Genomic DNA, 13,437 nt, shown 5'->3' with positions numbered 1-13,437 from the left:
CCCTCCCGCCTGCACCCCCTTGACAGGTACGGCGGCTCCCTTGCGGCGTCCAACTCCGACGCGAGCGAGAGGCTGGGTGGCGGGCCCTACCAAGGCCAGTTCAGCAGCGCCGTCGCCGGTCAAGTGAGTGCATGATTATGCGGCCCAGCCGCTGGTCTCTCGCATTTCTGACCACCGGGCAATTTCCGCATCACCCTGCGCAATAGCAATACGCTGCCGCACCAGCTTCGGGGCAGGGCTGACTTTCCATCGCGCTGCATGCACTGCAGCACAGCCGCGCGATATCATTTTGGGGACTTCAGGCTTTCAACTTTTTGCCATGTTTACGCTTCATCGCGTCTGTCCTGACACCTCCAACAACCTTGCGTGCCCGCAGGTGACCTCCAACGGCCTTGACCGTGCCGACTCCATTGGCGGCCGCCGCGGCGGCGGTGGTGGCGGCAGCGGTGGCAGGAGGGGCGGCGGCTCCCGCGGCTCCGACAGCAGCTCTTATGGCGGCTTTGGCGACTCTGGCTTCGGCGGCCAGACCTCGTTCGCCGGCGCCCAGACGTTCGATGCAGTCGCCTACGGCGTCAGCGGGACCGGCGGCCCCGTCGCCGTCGCCGCCGCCGGCGAGGCGCTGGCGGTGTCTCAGGCGGGGAGCAGCGGCTGGGCCGGCAACGCCATGCCGGCCAGGCTGAACGTGGAGAAGGATCGCAACCCGTGACACATCTCTGTGGGCTGAACGCCATACGTGCGGTCGCGTCGTGCATGATGGGCATCCCCATCCGCTGACCCTGTTTCGTTCCTTTGACCTGAGCGTACTGTTTGCACTCCCGTACGACAAACTGTCCCAAAATTTTGGTAGTGCATTGCGGCAACTGCACATGCACTGCATTTTCCACCATTCTCTTTATCCCTGTGTACTGTTCTTGCCACCGCTTCTGCCGCTGCGCAACGTGTGCGAAGCTGGTTGGTTTCTTGCGTACATCCATCCACGTGCGCACAACGTCCATTTGCACTGCAAACAGGTGCACGTTTCATTTTGAGGTGTGGTGATGATATTGTTGACCGCCTGTTTTGCCATGCAAACAGCGGGTCGTGCCAATCTGGTCATGTTCTTCCACTCCACACACTAGCAAACCGCCCGTGCATTGCACTGTCAAGAGGGTATGTGCGCTGTTTATAGGCCGTCGTGCATTTTGTGCATACTGCAGAGCCCAGCCGCGAGGCTGGCTCATACTTTTGTGGCTGTGCACGTGTTGCAGTACACCTTATATGCGTGGCTTGCACACTGCCGTGGCCCCGTGTACTCGGCCCCCTCGAGCGCCAGCTGCGGCCGTCGGTGCTGCACTAGCTGCTGCGATGCAGCTTGCACACCACCCTGTTCATTCCACCCACTGCAAAGCGTGGGCACGTCCTGCTGTTCCTGCCTTGTCAGATACGACCCGTACGTGTAAATATCTGATGCATGAGCTGTCGAGCCTGACAATCAAAGCCTAGAGTAGAGTACAGTAGAGCAGAGCGGACGCTGGGCACCCAGTTTTTGACAAGGATGGGCGCATGGGTCAGGGCAACCACCCATCCTCTTGCTGCCCCACCGGTGCGGGGAGCCCAGGGACCCCCCGCTCGGCGCTGAGGGGATCCCAGGTGACGCCCTTGGGCTGACCCTTGTGGTGTCGTCTGGCGCACACCTTGCGCCGATGATTTCGAGCGGACAGGCGCGGCACCTGCGTGGCCGTGCGTGCAACACCACGGGCTTCAGGCTCCCACCACTGCCGCGTCCGTGGCGCCCCGTGCGCGCCTTGCCGCCGCTGCTTCCGCCCAGATCCCTCAAGCACCCGGCGCGCGATGATGACCCGTTGGGTATTACACAAAGCCCTGCCATGCAGGTCACGGCGCATGCGGGCGACAAACCAGCGGGCGACGGAAGACGGGCTCACGCCCCTTCAGATTGCGCTGCTGACCAACTCTCTTGACTATTGGTAGGGCCCTGCCTTTGCCCTCTGGCTAAAAAGGAGGTGTGAGTGCTGTGCTGCCCTGTTGCTGCTGCGCAGTTGGCCAAATTGCCCGCCTGTCAGCCCCACCCTTCGATCCAGCAGGGGCAATGTTGCGCTGTGCACATCTGATGCATATGTGGGCTTTGACAATAAGATTAGGGTGTTGTGATATGGTCAATTGACAGTATGTTGCCCTTGTTGCCTGTAAGGTGACACCTGTGCCATAGGCCGGGCAGCTAGTTGCAGGGCATGATAATGCGGTGTACCGCACAGCCACGTACCCCACCGTTACAGTAAGGTCTCCCACTCCAATCTGAGGGATGATGATTTCTGACTGATTCGAACACCAAGATTGATGGACGTGCGTAATTTCAGCGCGGCAAACCCGCGCATCATTCAGTGGTTGATGGTGTCCGGGTGGACGTCCGGTGTCCTGCACGCACCATTCAAGCATGGGTCGTGTGAATCCGGAAATGTGCGCAATTCAAGGTTTAACGGCCTCCTCACCCCGAATCACCCCCGACGCACCACACTCACTCAGGTGCCCGACCCTCGTGCTGCTGCAACGCAGCTGTACTGGACCACGAGCACATCGGAGCCACCGGGGCATTAGAAAGGCTCAAAGCAGGTAATTGTGATTCATCAGCAACAGCGCCGTCCAGAGAAACAAGCAGTCATACACCGATCCAGTGCCCGTCGTCATTCGATCCTAGCTAGCTCGGCCGGCTTCTGACACGACCATCGTTGCGGCCCCCCGACTGTTTCTTGAGAACGAACGTCTAGTATAAACAAATAAGCCACACACCTAGCAACCGTATCATATCAACTGCTTTTGCTATCACACCACCCTGAACGAGACACGCTTCAACAACAACCGGTGAGTTGGAGTTGGCCGGGACGGGCCTTCCCAGATTGACGATGGATCAGTGGTAGCCGGTCAGGCGCAGGTTGCTGCCTCATAATTGTATCCGGCTGCGCACCCGCAGCGGCCGCCTGCCGTGCTGCACAGTGCCGGTGGATGATGAACTGCCGACCACAGGCGCCCCTGGTTGGGCCGGCGTGTAAACCAGGATAGAGCTGAGTGCGCCTACGTGGTGGCCCAGTCTCACCAGTTGTCACAACAAGCTTCCTTCCTTTCTATCCTGCTCGCTGCCGAGCTGCAGATCTAGGCAACGCTCTGCACCAAACCAAGGCGGCGGCCTTCCTCCAGCCCACCCAACAAGAGTGTCCACTCTGAGGGCAACCAACACCCACAGAACGGGGCATATGCAAGGCATGCAGCGCTTGCTGCTTGTGCTGGTGCTCCTGGCGGTCACAGGTGCGACCTCGCGGCGCTGCAGGAGCCCTTGCCTGCAAACGAACTTCACCCAGCTGGGTGCACACACCCGCCTGCCACCGGCCGGCGCTGGCTCCCAACCGCTTATGAAACATCGGGCAGTGGCGCATTTGATGCACTGAGCTTCTACAGGAGATGCGCCTGATTCTCAATACCCCTGGCAGCGCGGCCCTGGCAGTGCTCAAAGCTAAGCTGGTGTCCAACTCACGACTCAACCAACACCAACATTGCATGGCCTTGCAGGCGGCAGCGACGCGGCGCGCCTGCTGCGCCAGATCGTCCAGTCCGAGGTTGTGCGGCAGAATCCTGCGTACGCGCCGACGCTGGCGACCACAGTGGGCTCTAACGGCGGTCAGGCGGCCGCGCTCTCCAACCCCAACAGCGCAGGTGCGTGGGTGGCCCCGACTTCGTGCTTGTGCGTCCCCGCAGAGGGCCCCGCGCTGTGAGGTCTGACGGTGACACCAGACCTCACCTCTGTTGCCACGAGCGGTTGTGGCAGACTCGGATGCTAGACCTCTCGCCCTGCAGCCCCATGCACACGCACCGCAGGCGTCTTGACTGCAGCCCCACGCTTGTGCACAGCAGCCGCAAGCCCTTGCGCCTGCCCACGGCCCCCATCCGCGCACTCACCGCAGGTGTCTTTGTGCAATCCGGCCGCGTCGCCTCGGCCGGTGACCTGCTGCCCGGCCCCACCGGCCGCGTCGCCGCCGGCGGAGCAGGGGGCACCGGCGGCGCCCTCCAGTCGGGCCTGGGCGAGCTGCCCATTGTCTCCACTGGCACGATAGCGGCCGCATCTACTTATGGCTCGGGGGGCGCCGCTGTGGCCGTGGCGGCGCCGAGCGCGTATTACGTCGGCGGCGGCTCTCGCGCCACCGCCATCGGCGACGTGACTGGCCTGTGAGTAGAAGGATCAGGGGGGACAGCGCGGGCCCTCCGCGCCCTGCGGCGAGTGTGTTTGTAGCGTTGCTTGCAGCGTTGCTTGCAGCCTCACAAATCGAATGTGGTCGATGTAACGCACAGTGCCGCGCACAGCTTGCTGCCGCTCACCCTTCTCGCCTGCACCCCCTTAACAGGTACGGCGGCTCCCTCGCGGCGTCCAACTCCGACGCGAGCGGGCGGCTGGGTGGCGGGCCCTACCAGGGCGATTTCAGCAGCGCTGTTGCCGGTCAAGTGAGTGTTTGATCTCGAGACGCAGCGGCTGGCCTCGCGCCTGTGACGTCCAAGCAAAGCCTGCGACAGTCTGCGCCACAGCAGCGCCACCGCGTAGGTTCCGAGGCAGGCCTTGCTTTGCTTCGGACTGCACGAGTTGCAGCACAGCCTTGAGCTTGTTTCTGAAGTTGGATGGTCGGGGTCACCCCTTGTAGCAGCGCCCCGGCCTCATCACGCCGCTCCCCTTGCTCTCTTGCAGGTGGCCTCCAACGGCCTTGACCGCGCCGACTCCATCGGCGGCCGCCGCGGCGGCGGTGGCGGCGGCGGTGGCAGGAGGGGCAGCGGCTCCCGCGGCTCTGACAGCAGTTCCTATGGCGGCTTTGGTGACTCTGGCTTTGGCGGCCAGACCTCGTTCGCCGGCGCCCAGACGTTTGATGCAGTAGCCTACGGCGTCAGCGGGACCGGCGGCCCGGTCGCTGTTGCTGCCGCTGGCGAGGCGCTGGCGGTGTCTCAGGCCGGCGGCGGCGGCTGGGCCGGGGACTCAATGCCGGCCAGGCTGAACGTGGAGAAGGATCGCAACCCGTGACGCGACACTGTGGACTGAATGCCACCCGTACGGTCATGTGGTGCATGATGGGCATCCCCATGCCCGCTGACCCTGTTTCATTCCTGTCGGCCCGAGCGCACTGTCCACACGCATGAATGACAAACTTTTCCAACCTCGGGGTGGTGCATTGCGACAACCGCACATGCACTGAACTATCCGCTATCTTCTTCATCCTGTGTACTGTTCCCGCTGACGCTTCAGCCGCTGCGCAAGGTGCGCGAAGCCAGCGCGTTTCTCGCACAAATCCATGTGCGAGACGTTCCTGTGTGCACTGAGAGTAGGTGCACACCGGCGTTTTATTTTGAGGTGTGGTGGACACATATCGTTCACAGCCTGATTTGCCATGCAATCAGCAGGTCGTGCCCAACTGATCTTATTTTTTTTCTTGTACCTGCACACATTGGCAGGCCACCCGTGCCTTACCATGAGGGTGTTTGCGCTGTTTATTGGTTGTTGTTCATTTCATGTGTATTGCAGAGCCCAGCCGCAAGGCTGACCCCCTTTTTTGGATGTGTATGTGCTGCAGTACACCTATATACATGGCTTGCAAACTGCCGTGGCACCGTTCACCCCTGGAGCGCTGGCTGTGGCCGATGGTGCTGCACTAGCTGCTGCAATTCAGCTTTCAAATCACCCTGTTTACTCCACCCACTGCAAATTGTGGGCACGCCCTCCTGTTCTCGCCTTGTCAAGTACATCCATACCTGTAAAGGTTTATGTATAAGCTGTCGCTCCTGCTATTCTAAAGCCTGGACTCACTCCATGCAGTGACGCGCCCTCCACACCTAGCCTTGCGTTGAGGCGCTTGCCTTGCTGCCACGGCCATCCTTGTGCCGTTCTTCTCACCGCGTGTGCAAGTCTTCTGGGTGATTGGAAACACCAAGGCAGCAGCTCATTTGCAGCTGCGGCTCACAGCCTGCGCTGGCAATGACGGCCACCCAGCATGTTGCCACCATTCTGTGCGACCACGGGCCAGACATCGTGACCTTGTTGTTCTCGGTCGTTGCCTCAGGCAGAGATCAATTGTAATATTGCTTGTAGAGTCACCGGATAATTGCGGGCTGCTCCAGGGGCGCGTCCTGTCCTGTATCCTGACTGTTTCGGTCAGCCGAACCTCATCAGAAGCCATGCGGGGACTGGCCTCGGTGATGGTGTTCAAGATGAATCATTTCACAAACAGAAGAACATTTTGTTGATTGATACACCTCGTTCGCGTGCAGCGATTCAGATCCGGCCACAGCAGCAGCAGCCCAAAGCTTGAGCTGTACGTAACAACGCACGGCAGGGATGAATTTCAGCTAATCCGGGGACGTGATGGGGCAGCGCGGCATGCGGCGCAGCACGCCTGCAAGTTGACCATTCCGCCGCTGCCGTGCCGCTTCAAGCGCACGGCTGCGGCGGTAGCAGCGCCCTGCAGGCCCGGCAGGGGGGAGCTGCATGAGAAGGGAGCTGACATGTGTCATCATAATGATCGCATTCGCCGACCTGCTGTCAGGTGTGCTCGGCGCCTGCCGACCGGTGATCGCTGCTTCCAAGGGATGTTGTCATGCGCTGCAGCGGCTGTCTTGCCCAACAGGCCCAGAGAGCCTCACGCCCCCGCAATCAGTCCCCACATCAGCCGCGCCCGTGACATTGCCCGCAGCCGAGCCGCGCGCCCGGACCCGCACAACCTTTGCGCCCGCGCACTGCGCCCGCCGCCTCCTCGCCGCAGCCGCCCGCGCCGCGCGCCTGCTGCGCCAGACCACTGAAACCTACGTCGGCGCCGGCATCGACAAATCCGTGGCCCTCAAGGGCTTCTCATCCACTGACCACGCCGAGGCCCTCGCGATAGCGCAGAGCCTCGGCATTGAACATGACGAGGCCTCTATCTCTGCCGTCTCTAGCGGCCGCTTCCCCGGCCCCTCCTCCAGTGTAGTCACCGACGACGTGGACGAGGACGCCGGCGGCGGCACCCCCATCATATCCCTCGCCACGTTCGGCGCGACCGCCGTCGCGTCGACGTCCGGGGGCGCCGTCGCGGTCGCGGGGTCGGAGGCGATGCCGATGGCCGCGCCGATCGGGGCGCCGGGCACCGCGATGAGCACCACGATCACGAGCTTCACGCCGACGACGATACCCAAGGGCACCGGCAAGCTGGGTGACGTCATGCTGATGTCAATCGGGGCAAACAACAAGGCGGCGGGCAGCTTCTCGGAGTCCGAGGCGGGGGACGGTCCGCACGCGATCTCCGCTGCGGGCGAGGCCGTGGCCAGTGCATACAGCTCTAAACCCGAGGATTAGGGCGGCGTGCTGGCCGATGGCTGTGGACGCCCCATACATGAGAATCATGCGAGCGGCACTGCCTGAAATGCCTTACACGATGCGCGGAGCGTGTTTTCATCATGCGTGTGGCCCACGCCATTCCTGCACCATATCAGGCCAGCAGCACATGGGGCTATGATGTTCCGCGTGGGTGGGCGGCCGCCCCCCGTCCCGGCAAGACTGTCTTTCCTGCTTCAGCCTGCCCGAATGCGCCCCTGCGCGCCCTCAGGGCGCCACCCAAGCAGACTCCTTTGGGGGCGCCTGACTTTCTTGCAATGCACAACACCGCGCGCCCCTTCGCAAATCAGCGGCCATGAAGCGCCGCATGCCCCCATCAGTGAGCCGCTTCCTTCTTCCTGTCACACAACGCTGAAAGGTCCATGCGCTTGCTGTTGCTGCGGAACGCGGGTGAGAGGGGTTGCATATTACGCTTCGCTCTCCCAAACTGGCCCAGCGGCCTGACGGGCGCGGCGCGGCGCGGCTGCGACTGCAGGCGTCAACAGTCAACGACACCTCTTTTTCCAACCAACTCGCTCCGTGGCCAGCCCCGCTGAATCCATCATGAACCGTGGGGCTGTGTGCTCAACGGCGGCACCGGCACATGCTGACACCATACATCACATTTGCAGCAGTATGCTACCGCACAGCCATGCCTCTGGCTCTCCTCTCTCGCCGCAATGTGCAACCGGCACACACAGAGCTCTGAAGCTGTGTGGACACGTCACCATGAAATTGTGTGCATCTGTGTTTTTCGTGGCGGCAGCATGAACAGCACCGACGGGAATTTGATGTTCACTTCATCCAACTCTACCTGAAGCAGCTTCACTGCTCCCTACCGCTGGCTCACCACCCCACTTTGCTTTCCTTGATGCTGACAAAGCGCATCGCTTTTTTGCGCTCTCACTCAAAGCCTCGATTGCTCTTAGATGCAAGTGCACTGCAACCTCAAGCAACCCCGCCCCCAGAATCAACTGGCAAAGGCAGATGACGGTTACAACCATATGCAGGCACGCCGAGGAAGAGCTGCTCATCAGCGCTTTGGTTCAGCCGAAGGGATGCAACAGGTGGTCCAACACGCAATCTGCCCGGGTGAATGCGCTGGACCCCCTTCCATAATAATCAAAACGTGTGCAGCACGACTGCAGACGCTTTAAAAGCAAGCCGCCTCGGCAGGCGCCACTCCACAACGCCTTGCGTGCGCGCCGCCACGCGGCCCCGCGACAGTGCAGCTTGGGCTGGCAGGCTCAAACATCTGGGCGAGTGCAGACTGTGTTGTGACAAAATGGTGACAGGATTTCTTGACGGCATCAAGCTCTGGTATCAAATCACCACCCAAATGGGCATGAACATACCCATTTGGGTCAATGAGAACCCGAAATGCAAGCTGCGCTCGTCAAAACTTGTGTGCTAGGCCGCGCCAGGGTCAGATTAGCACCCCAGGCGCAAGGGGACGCACGCAATAGGTCTGAGAGCCCCTGGCGGGGTTGTGATGGCGCGTGCGAGCGCGTGTGCGCGCCCTTTGGGAAAGTGAGGGTAGCATTTTGATTGCTCACCGCACCAGATCCAAACGCAGGCCAAAACTCAGGGTGCAGCCCTGCTGATGGCGCAGCCGATTGCCTCATACCATACAGGCGCATCAAGCGCTGCTGTTTTGGTGCCCTCCAAAACAGCGGACTGGACGCTGTCTATGGACTTTGAAATTGCAGAGTCCACAAGCGTATCCCACAATAATAACAAAGTAAGTGAATGGGGGACGCCTAAAAATGCAACAGAAGGCGTTCTGCACATGTCGTGGTGGTCTGGACGTGCACGCGGCACTGCCAGGGATGGGCTGGAAGGGGCAGCCGCAAACGCGTAAGTTCTCGCCCACTTGAGAAACCAGTGGACCGCTTTCATGACATTTCACCCAAGCGCCGCTGCATCGGCATCACTCCTCGGAATGTAGTAGGGCACACGCGAGTACACGACGGCGTGCTGAGCAGTGCGGATACCAGGGCGTGCGGTATGTCGCGGGCCCGCGCCCGCAACGAGGGCGTGTGGTACACCGAAGGGACGTAAACCCTACGTAGAGTGGATTTGGAGGCTGGTTCAACGCCTGTGATTTGCGAATCGGCGCAGCACGCGTCCCCGCTGTTGGCGGCAGCAAACGGCCGAGCACTGGCCCGGCCGGCCGGCCGCCGCCGCCGGCTGCACGCCAGGGGTTCGCCCCGGGGCAGCCAGCCTCGGTACGGTCGTGCCTGCTGACGTGACGTTTGCAACTCGTAAAGTACAGTAGATACGCTCGAGAATCTTGTCGGAATAAGATGCTTGGAATACTCTCCAGCCGCCGTGGGACGCAGGTCTTGGGGTCAGCCACACAAGCACGGGCTCAGCGGGCGCCGATTGGTGGGCGGGTACTACTGCCACATGCTCTGCTGCAGCCCCAGGCGCCCCTCAAGCCGCGCCCGCGCCTCCGCGGCCTCCCGCCTCGCTAGCGCCGTCGCCAGCCGCGCGGCCGCCGCCGCCGTTGCTGTCGTAGCCGCGGCGACGTCGGCGTCTGCGCGGCGCGGGCCGCAGCGCGAGAGTGCCCCCAAGTCCACGGTCGCGCTGCCAGACAGGCCGCCGCGGCCGGCCGGCCTCGCCAGTTTCGCGCAGGCAAAGCGCGAGGTGCCTTGGACAAACAACAGCCCGTCGCCGCCGGCGCGGGCCGCCGCAGACCCGGCCTCCCGCCGCGCCCACGACGGCGAGAGCCGCCGCGCTGCCGCGCCGCCGAGCACCGCGGCGTCCCCCAGATCATCAAACTCCGCGCCCGCCTCGGACGCGTCGAGCGCGTCCGAGGTTAGCGCGTCGATGCCGGCGGAAGACAAGGGGGAGAGCGACGACTGAGGTGAGGGCGGGGAGGGCGCCAGCTGCGACGGCGGCGCTGCACTGCAGTCGGCGTCGGGGCCAGCCCCTGCGGGCACAAGCACGCCGCCGTCAGGGCTGCCGCTTGCGGGCGCCAGGAGCCGCCACGCGGCCGCGCGGCTGGCGGCGGCACGCGCCCGCGCCGCGGCCCCTGGCTGCTGGCACCGCCGCAGCTCTTCCTCTTGTTCCTCCTCCCCCTCTGCCTCCTCCTCCTCCCCCTCTGCCTCCTCCGCCGCCGCCGCAGTCAAAGGGCACGCCTCCCTGCCGGCAAAAGGCGAAGACAGCACTCCCTCCAGGGCCCCCTCCACCCCGCCCTCCGCCCCGGCGTCGCCCGCCGCGGCAACCCCCGCCCACTGCGCCAGCAGCTGCTCCAGCAGCCCCGGGCGCGCGAGCATCTCCCCGTGGCGCGCGGCGGCGTCGAACACGACGCGCGCGGCGGGCGCCTCGGACGCGAGCCAGCGGCGGACGCCGGCGGCCTCGCACAGGCGGTCGCGGCCGCCGAGGTACACCAGGGTGTGGCGCGGCAGCTCGTCTGCCCACAGGTTGACGTCGCTCCAGTAAAACTCCCTGCATTTCGCAATGCAGGGCACAACGGGGATATGACAAAAATACAGGGATGCTCGACTATGCTTGTGCAGGGCTTCATGACTATGTTTACACCTCAGCATCCCGGCCACGCAGTCGGGGCGCGCTACCTTGTGCCAACCACGTGCCGTCCCCACCCCTGCTGCGGAGGTTGGGGCCACCGCACAGCCCCACCCCACACGTGCTGCTTTGCGCACCCAGGGCCGAATCCAACTGCCGCCCCGCTCTGCATCGCAGGCCCCTGATCCACATCACCAACCTGCAGAACGTGGCTGTCATGTGGATTTCACGCGACACAAGGTACCTGCCGGTGGGCGGTTACGTGCAGGGAGGGGATGGGGACGACGACGAGGTGAGGCCGATCCGACATCACCGCCCGGCCGGCCGCCAACACGGGATGGGGGCGCCGTGTCGGGTGGGGCCCGCGGCCGCCGGCGCCCCTCAGGCCAGGGCGGCGGAACTCAAGCTAGGAGTTGGGGCCCAGCCTCCCAACTGCGCACAGCTGCCGCGAAGGTGGTGCAGCCCTGTGGCCGCGCATCCACGGCGCTGCTAGGGCTGCGCAGGACACCAAAGCAAGCTGACAGTGCACGCTTGACTTCCAGATGCAGGCCCCATGGACAAGCGCCCCTCCCAAAAACAAATGTGAATAGAGAGATACTTACAGTCCCAGGTCCAGGATGGGGTGGCCGCTGGACGGAAATGAGTAGAGGAACGTGCGCAGCAGCGCGGGCATGAACATCCCGAAGCACACGGGGTCCATGAGCGCCAGGCTGGAGACGGCCTTGGGGTGCAGCCGGCAGAGCCGCGCGGCCACCAGGCTGCCATAGGAGTGGGCCACGACGTGCACCTGTGGGTTGGGATTTGATGATGCGCGTTGTGGGGCGAGATTGTTTTGTGGGGTGCGGGGTGCGCACCTCGGAGGTTTGTGAATGATGGTATGCCAGTCAACAAGGTGTTGGATGAGCGGTGACGCGATGGTCGCAGCGCCAGGCGTGCGGCGCCCAGGCAGAGGGTCGAGAGGTTTTGCAGGTGGACGCGTGGCGCCACGAACGGGGCCATTGTGCCTGCAGTGGCTGCATTTGTCACGCGGCAGGCGCCGCAGGCAACCCCTGCTGCACACTAGAGAACCCGGGCACAATGATCTGAGCAACTACATTGCCAAGATTCTGATTTGAGTTCGTGGCGATCGATGCAAGAGGCTGCTGCTGTTGTCGCACCTTCTCGTGGCCTATCAGCTGCAGGAAGGCGGTCGTTGATGCCACGAGCTGCTCGATGGTGGGGATGTCATCGGTCAGCCGCATGCTGATGTGGCGGAACTCAGGGACCACCAGGGGGCGGCCTGGGGGCCGAGAGGGCAGGCAGGCGAAGGGGCAGGTGGATCCGCGTGGAAACGCCGCTGTGCTTGTGCTGTGGCGGCACAATCCGCACGGTTGTAGCCACCCGGCCCTCGCATGCAGGGCCTGGGTGCTGCACTCCTCCGCCCTGTACCAGTGACCAACCTCCACGAGACCGGCCTGCGCAGTGCACAGACGCGCAGGGCGCGTGCGAGGCAGACTCGCTGCTGCCACCGTCCATGCCACACAAGCGAGCCCCCACGCACCTGTGCCCGCCAGCCTGAGGATGAGTCCGAGGTAAGGGACCACGCCAGCCCCCACCCCGTGGAGCAGCAAGACGGGCGCCTGCGCGGCTGCCTCGGCCCCTTCCCGGCCGTAAGCGCCGGCCGGCGGCGGCGGGCACCCCGCGAGGGTGTAGTAGACGCGGCCCCCCACGACGTGGCGCTCGAAGCCGGCGGCCTGGGGGTTATGGAGGTGGCGTAAGAGGGTGAGGGGTGAAGTCTGCGGTCCTAGCCAGCAAAGCACGGCCGAGCATCGGCGGGATGCAGCAGGCCCAGTGTGCTGCAGCTGGGCGGCGCCGCAGCTGCGTCCAAGCAACAGCGGCGCAGTTGCGTCCAAGCAACAGCGGCGCGAGCCGGGCTTCCAGCATAGGTTTAGGTGCGGAGGGGACGGCCGCTGGGAGGGCGCTGCGCACTCACCCACATCACGGCGCGGCCCACGAGGCCAATTAGCTCAGTGCACGCGTAAAATACGAGGGGGCGGAAGCTGGCGGGAAGGTCATCGTGGAGGTGTGACATGAACGGCAGGCCCGGGGTGTGGCCGTCCTGCGTGGCGAGTTGATGAGCGCACGCAGCAGGGGGCTGTTCAAAGAGGTGTGGCGCCTGCGGGCCGGCGGGAGGGCCCCTCTGTGGCAGCCGGTGGCCGCACTTGCCCCGGCGCCCAGGCGGGGCGGCGCCGGGGCCGTCGTACCGACTGGCAAGGGCCAGCCGGCGCGGGGTGGCCGCTGGGGTCATCAAGATGCTTCCCACCCAAAACAAGAACGATACCAGGGAGCTGTCTGCTGCTGCAGCCCCACTGTGATTCACTGCATCCCAGGCTGCCCTGCAGTCCCATGGTCCCAATGTGTCATTTCATGACCCCTCTCCTGGTCCTGTTTCCCAGTTTGTAGTACCCCGCAATTCCAATCCCCTCCGCATGTGCGCACCCCCGACCCCTCACCACCTTCACCCTCACTTTAACACTTTACATCCACCCCCTCCCCAC

At 63.6% G+C, this 13,437-nt stretch overlaps 4 protein-coding genes across 4 annotated transcripts in view; 3 read left to right on the top strand and 1 right to left on the bottom strand.

Moving 5' to 3' along the window:
- MNEG_3880 (hypothetical protein) overlaps positions 1 to 706 on the top strand; it is a gene marked incomplete at both ends in the record, with an annotated part of 2,202 nt that extends 1,496 nt beyond the window's left edge. The window contains 2 exons of the mRNA XM_014047644.1: positions 27 to 123; positions 377 to 706. Of these exons, the coding sequence (XP_013903098.1) occupies positions 27 to 123; positions 377 to 706 (427 nt within the window). The remainder of the gene's footprint in view (positions 1 to 26; positions 124 to 376) is intronic.
- A 2,539-nt stretch (positions 707 to 3,245) lies between these two features.
- MNEG_3879 (hypothetical protein) lies at positions 3,246 to 5,050 on the top strand (the record flags this gene model as incomplete). The annotated part of the gene is made up of 5 exons (XM_014047643.1): positions 3,246 to 3,297; positions 3,559 to 3,702; positions 3,951 to 4,212; positions 4,389 to 4,485; positions 4,724 to 5,050. The coding sequence occupies 5 exons, from the start codon at positions 3,246 to 3,248 to the stop codon at positions 5,048 to 5,050; spliced, it is 882 nt and encodes a 293-aa protein (XP_013903097.1).
- A 1,488-nt stretch (positions 5,051 to 6,538) lies between these two features.
- MNEG_3878 (hypothetical protein) lies at positions 6,539 to 7,351 on the top strand (the record flags this gene model as incomplete). The annotated part of the gene is made up of 2 exons (XM_014047642.1): positions 6,539 to 6,566; positions 6,783 to 7,351. 2 exons carry the CDS (start codon positions 6,539 to 6,541, stop codon positions 7,349 to 7,351), a joined length of 597 nt encoding a protein of 198 aa, XP_013903096.1.
- A 2,417-nt stretch (positions 7,352 to 9,768) lies between these two features.
- MNEG_3877 (hypothetical protein) lies at positions 9,769 to 12,878 on the bottom strand (the record flags this gene model as incomplete). The annotated part of the gene is made up of 6 exons (XM_014047641.1): positions 9,769 to 10,822; positions 11,100 to 11,144; positions 11,503 to 11,687; positions 12,058 to 12,179; positions 12,441 to 12,633; positions 12,873 to 12,878. 6 exons carry the CDS (start codon positions 12,876 to 12,878, stop codon positions 9,769 to 9,771), a joined length of 1,605 nt encoding a protein of 534 aa, XP_013903095.1.
- Between the last annotated feature and the right edge of the window lie 559 nt (positions 12,879 to 13,437).

The sequence above is a fragment of the Monoraphidium neglectum genome, assembly GCF_000611645.1.
Source record: "Monoraphidium neglectum strain SAG 48.87 unplaced genomic scaffold scaffold00510, whole genome shotgun sequence".
Classification (NCBI taxonomy): Eukaryota; Viridiplantae; Chlorophyta; class Chlorophyceae; order Sphaeropleales; family Selenastraceae; genus Monoraphidium; species Monoraphidium neglectum.
Note: the sequence above shows the minus strand (reverse complement) of the source record. Positions and strands in the feature narration are given on the sequence as shown.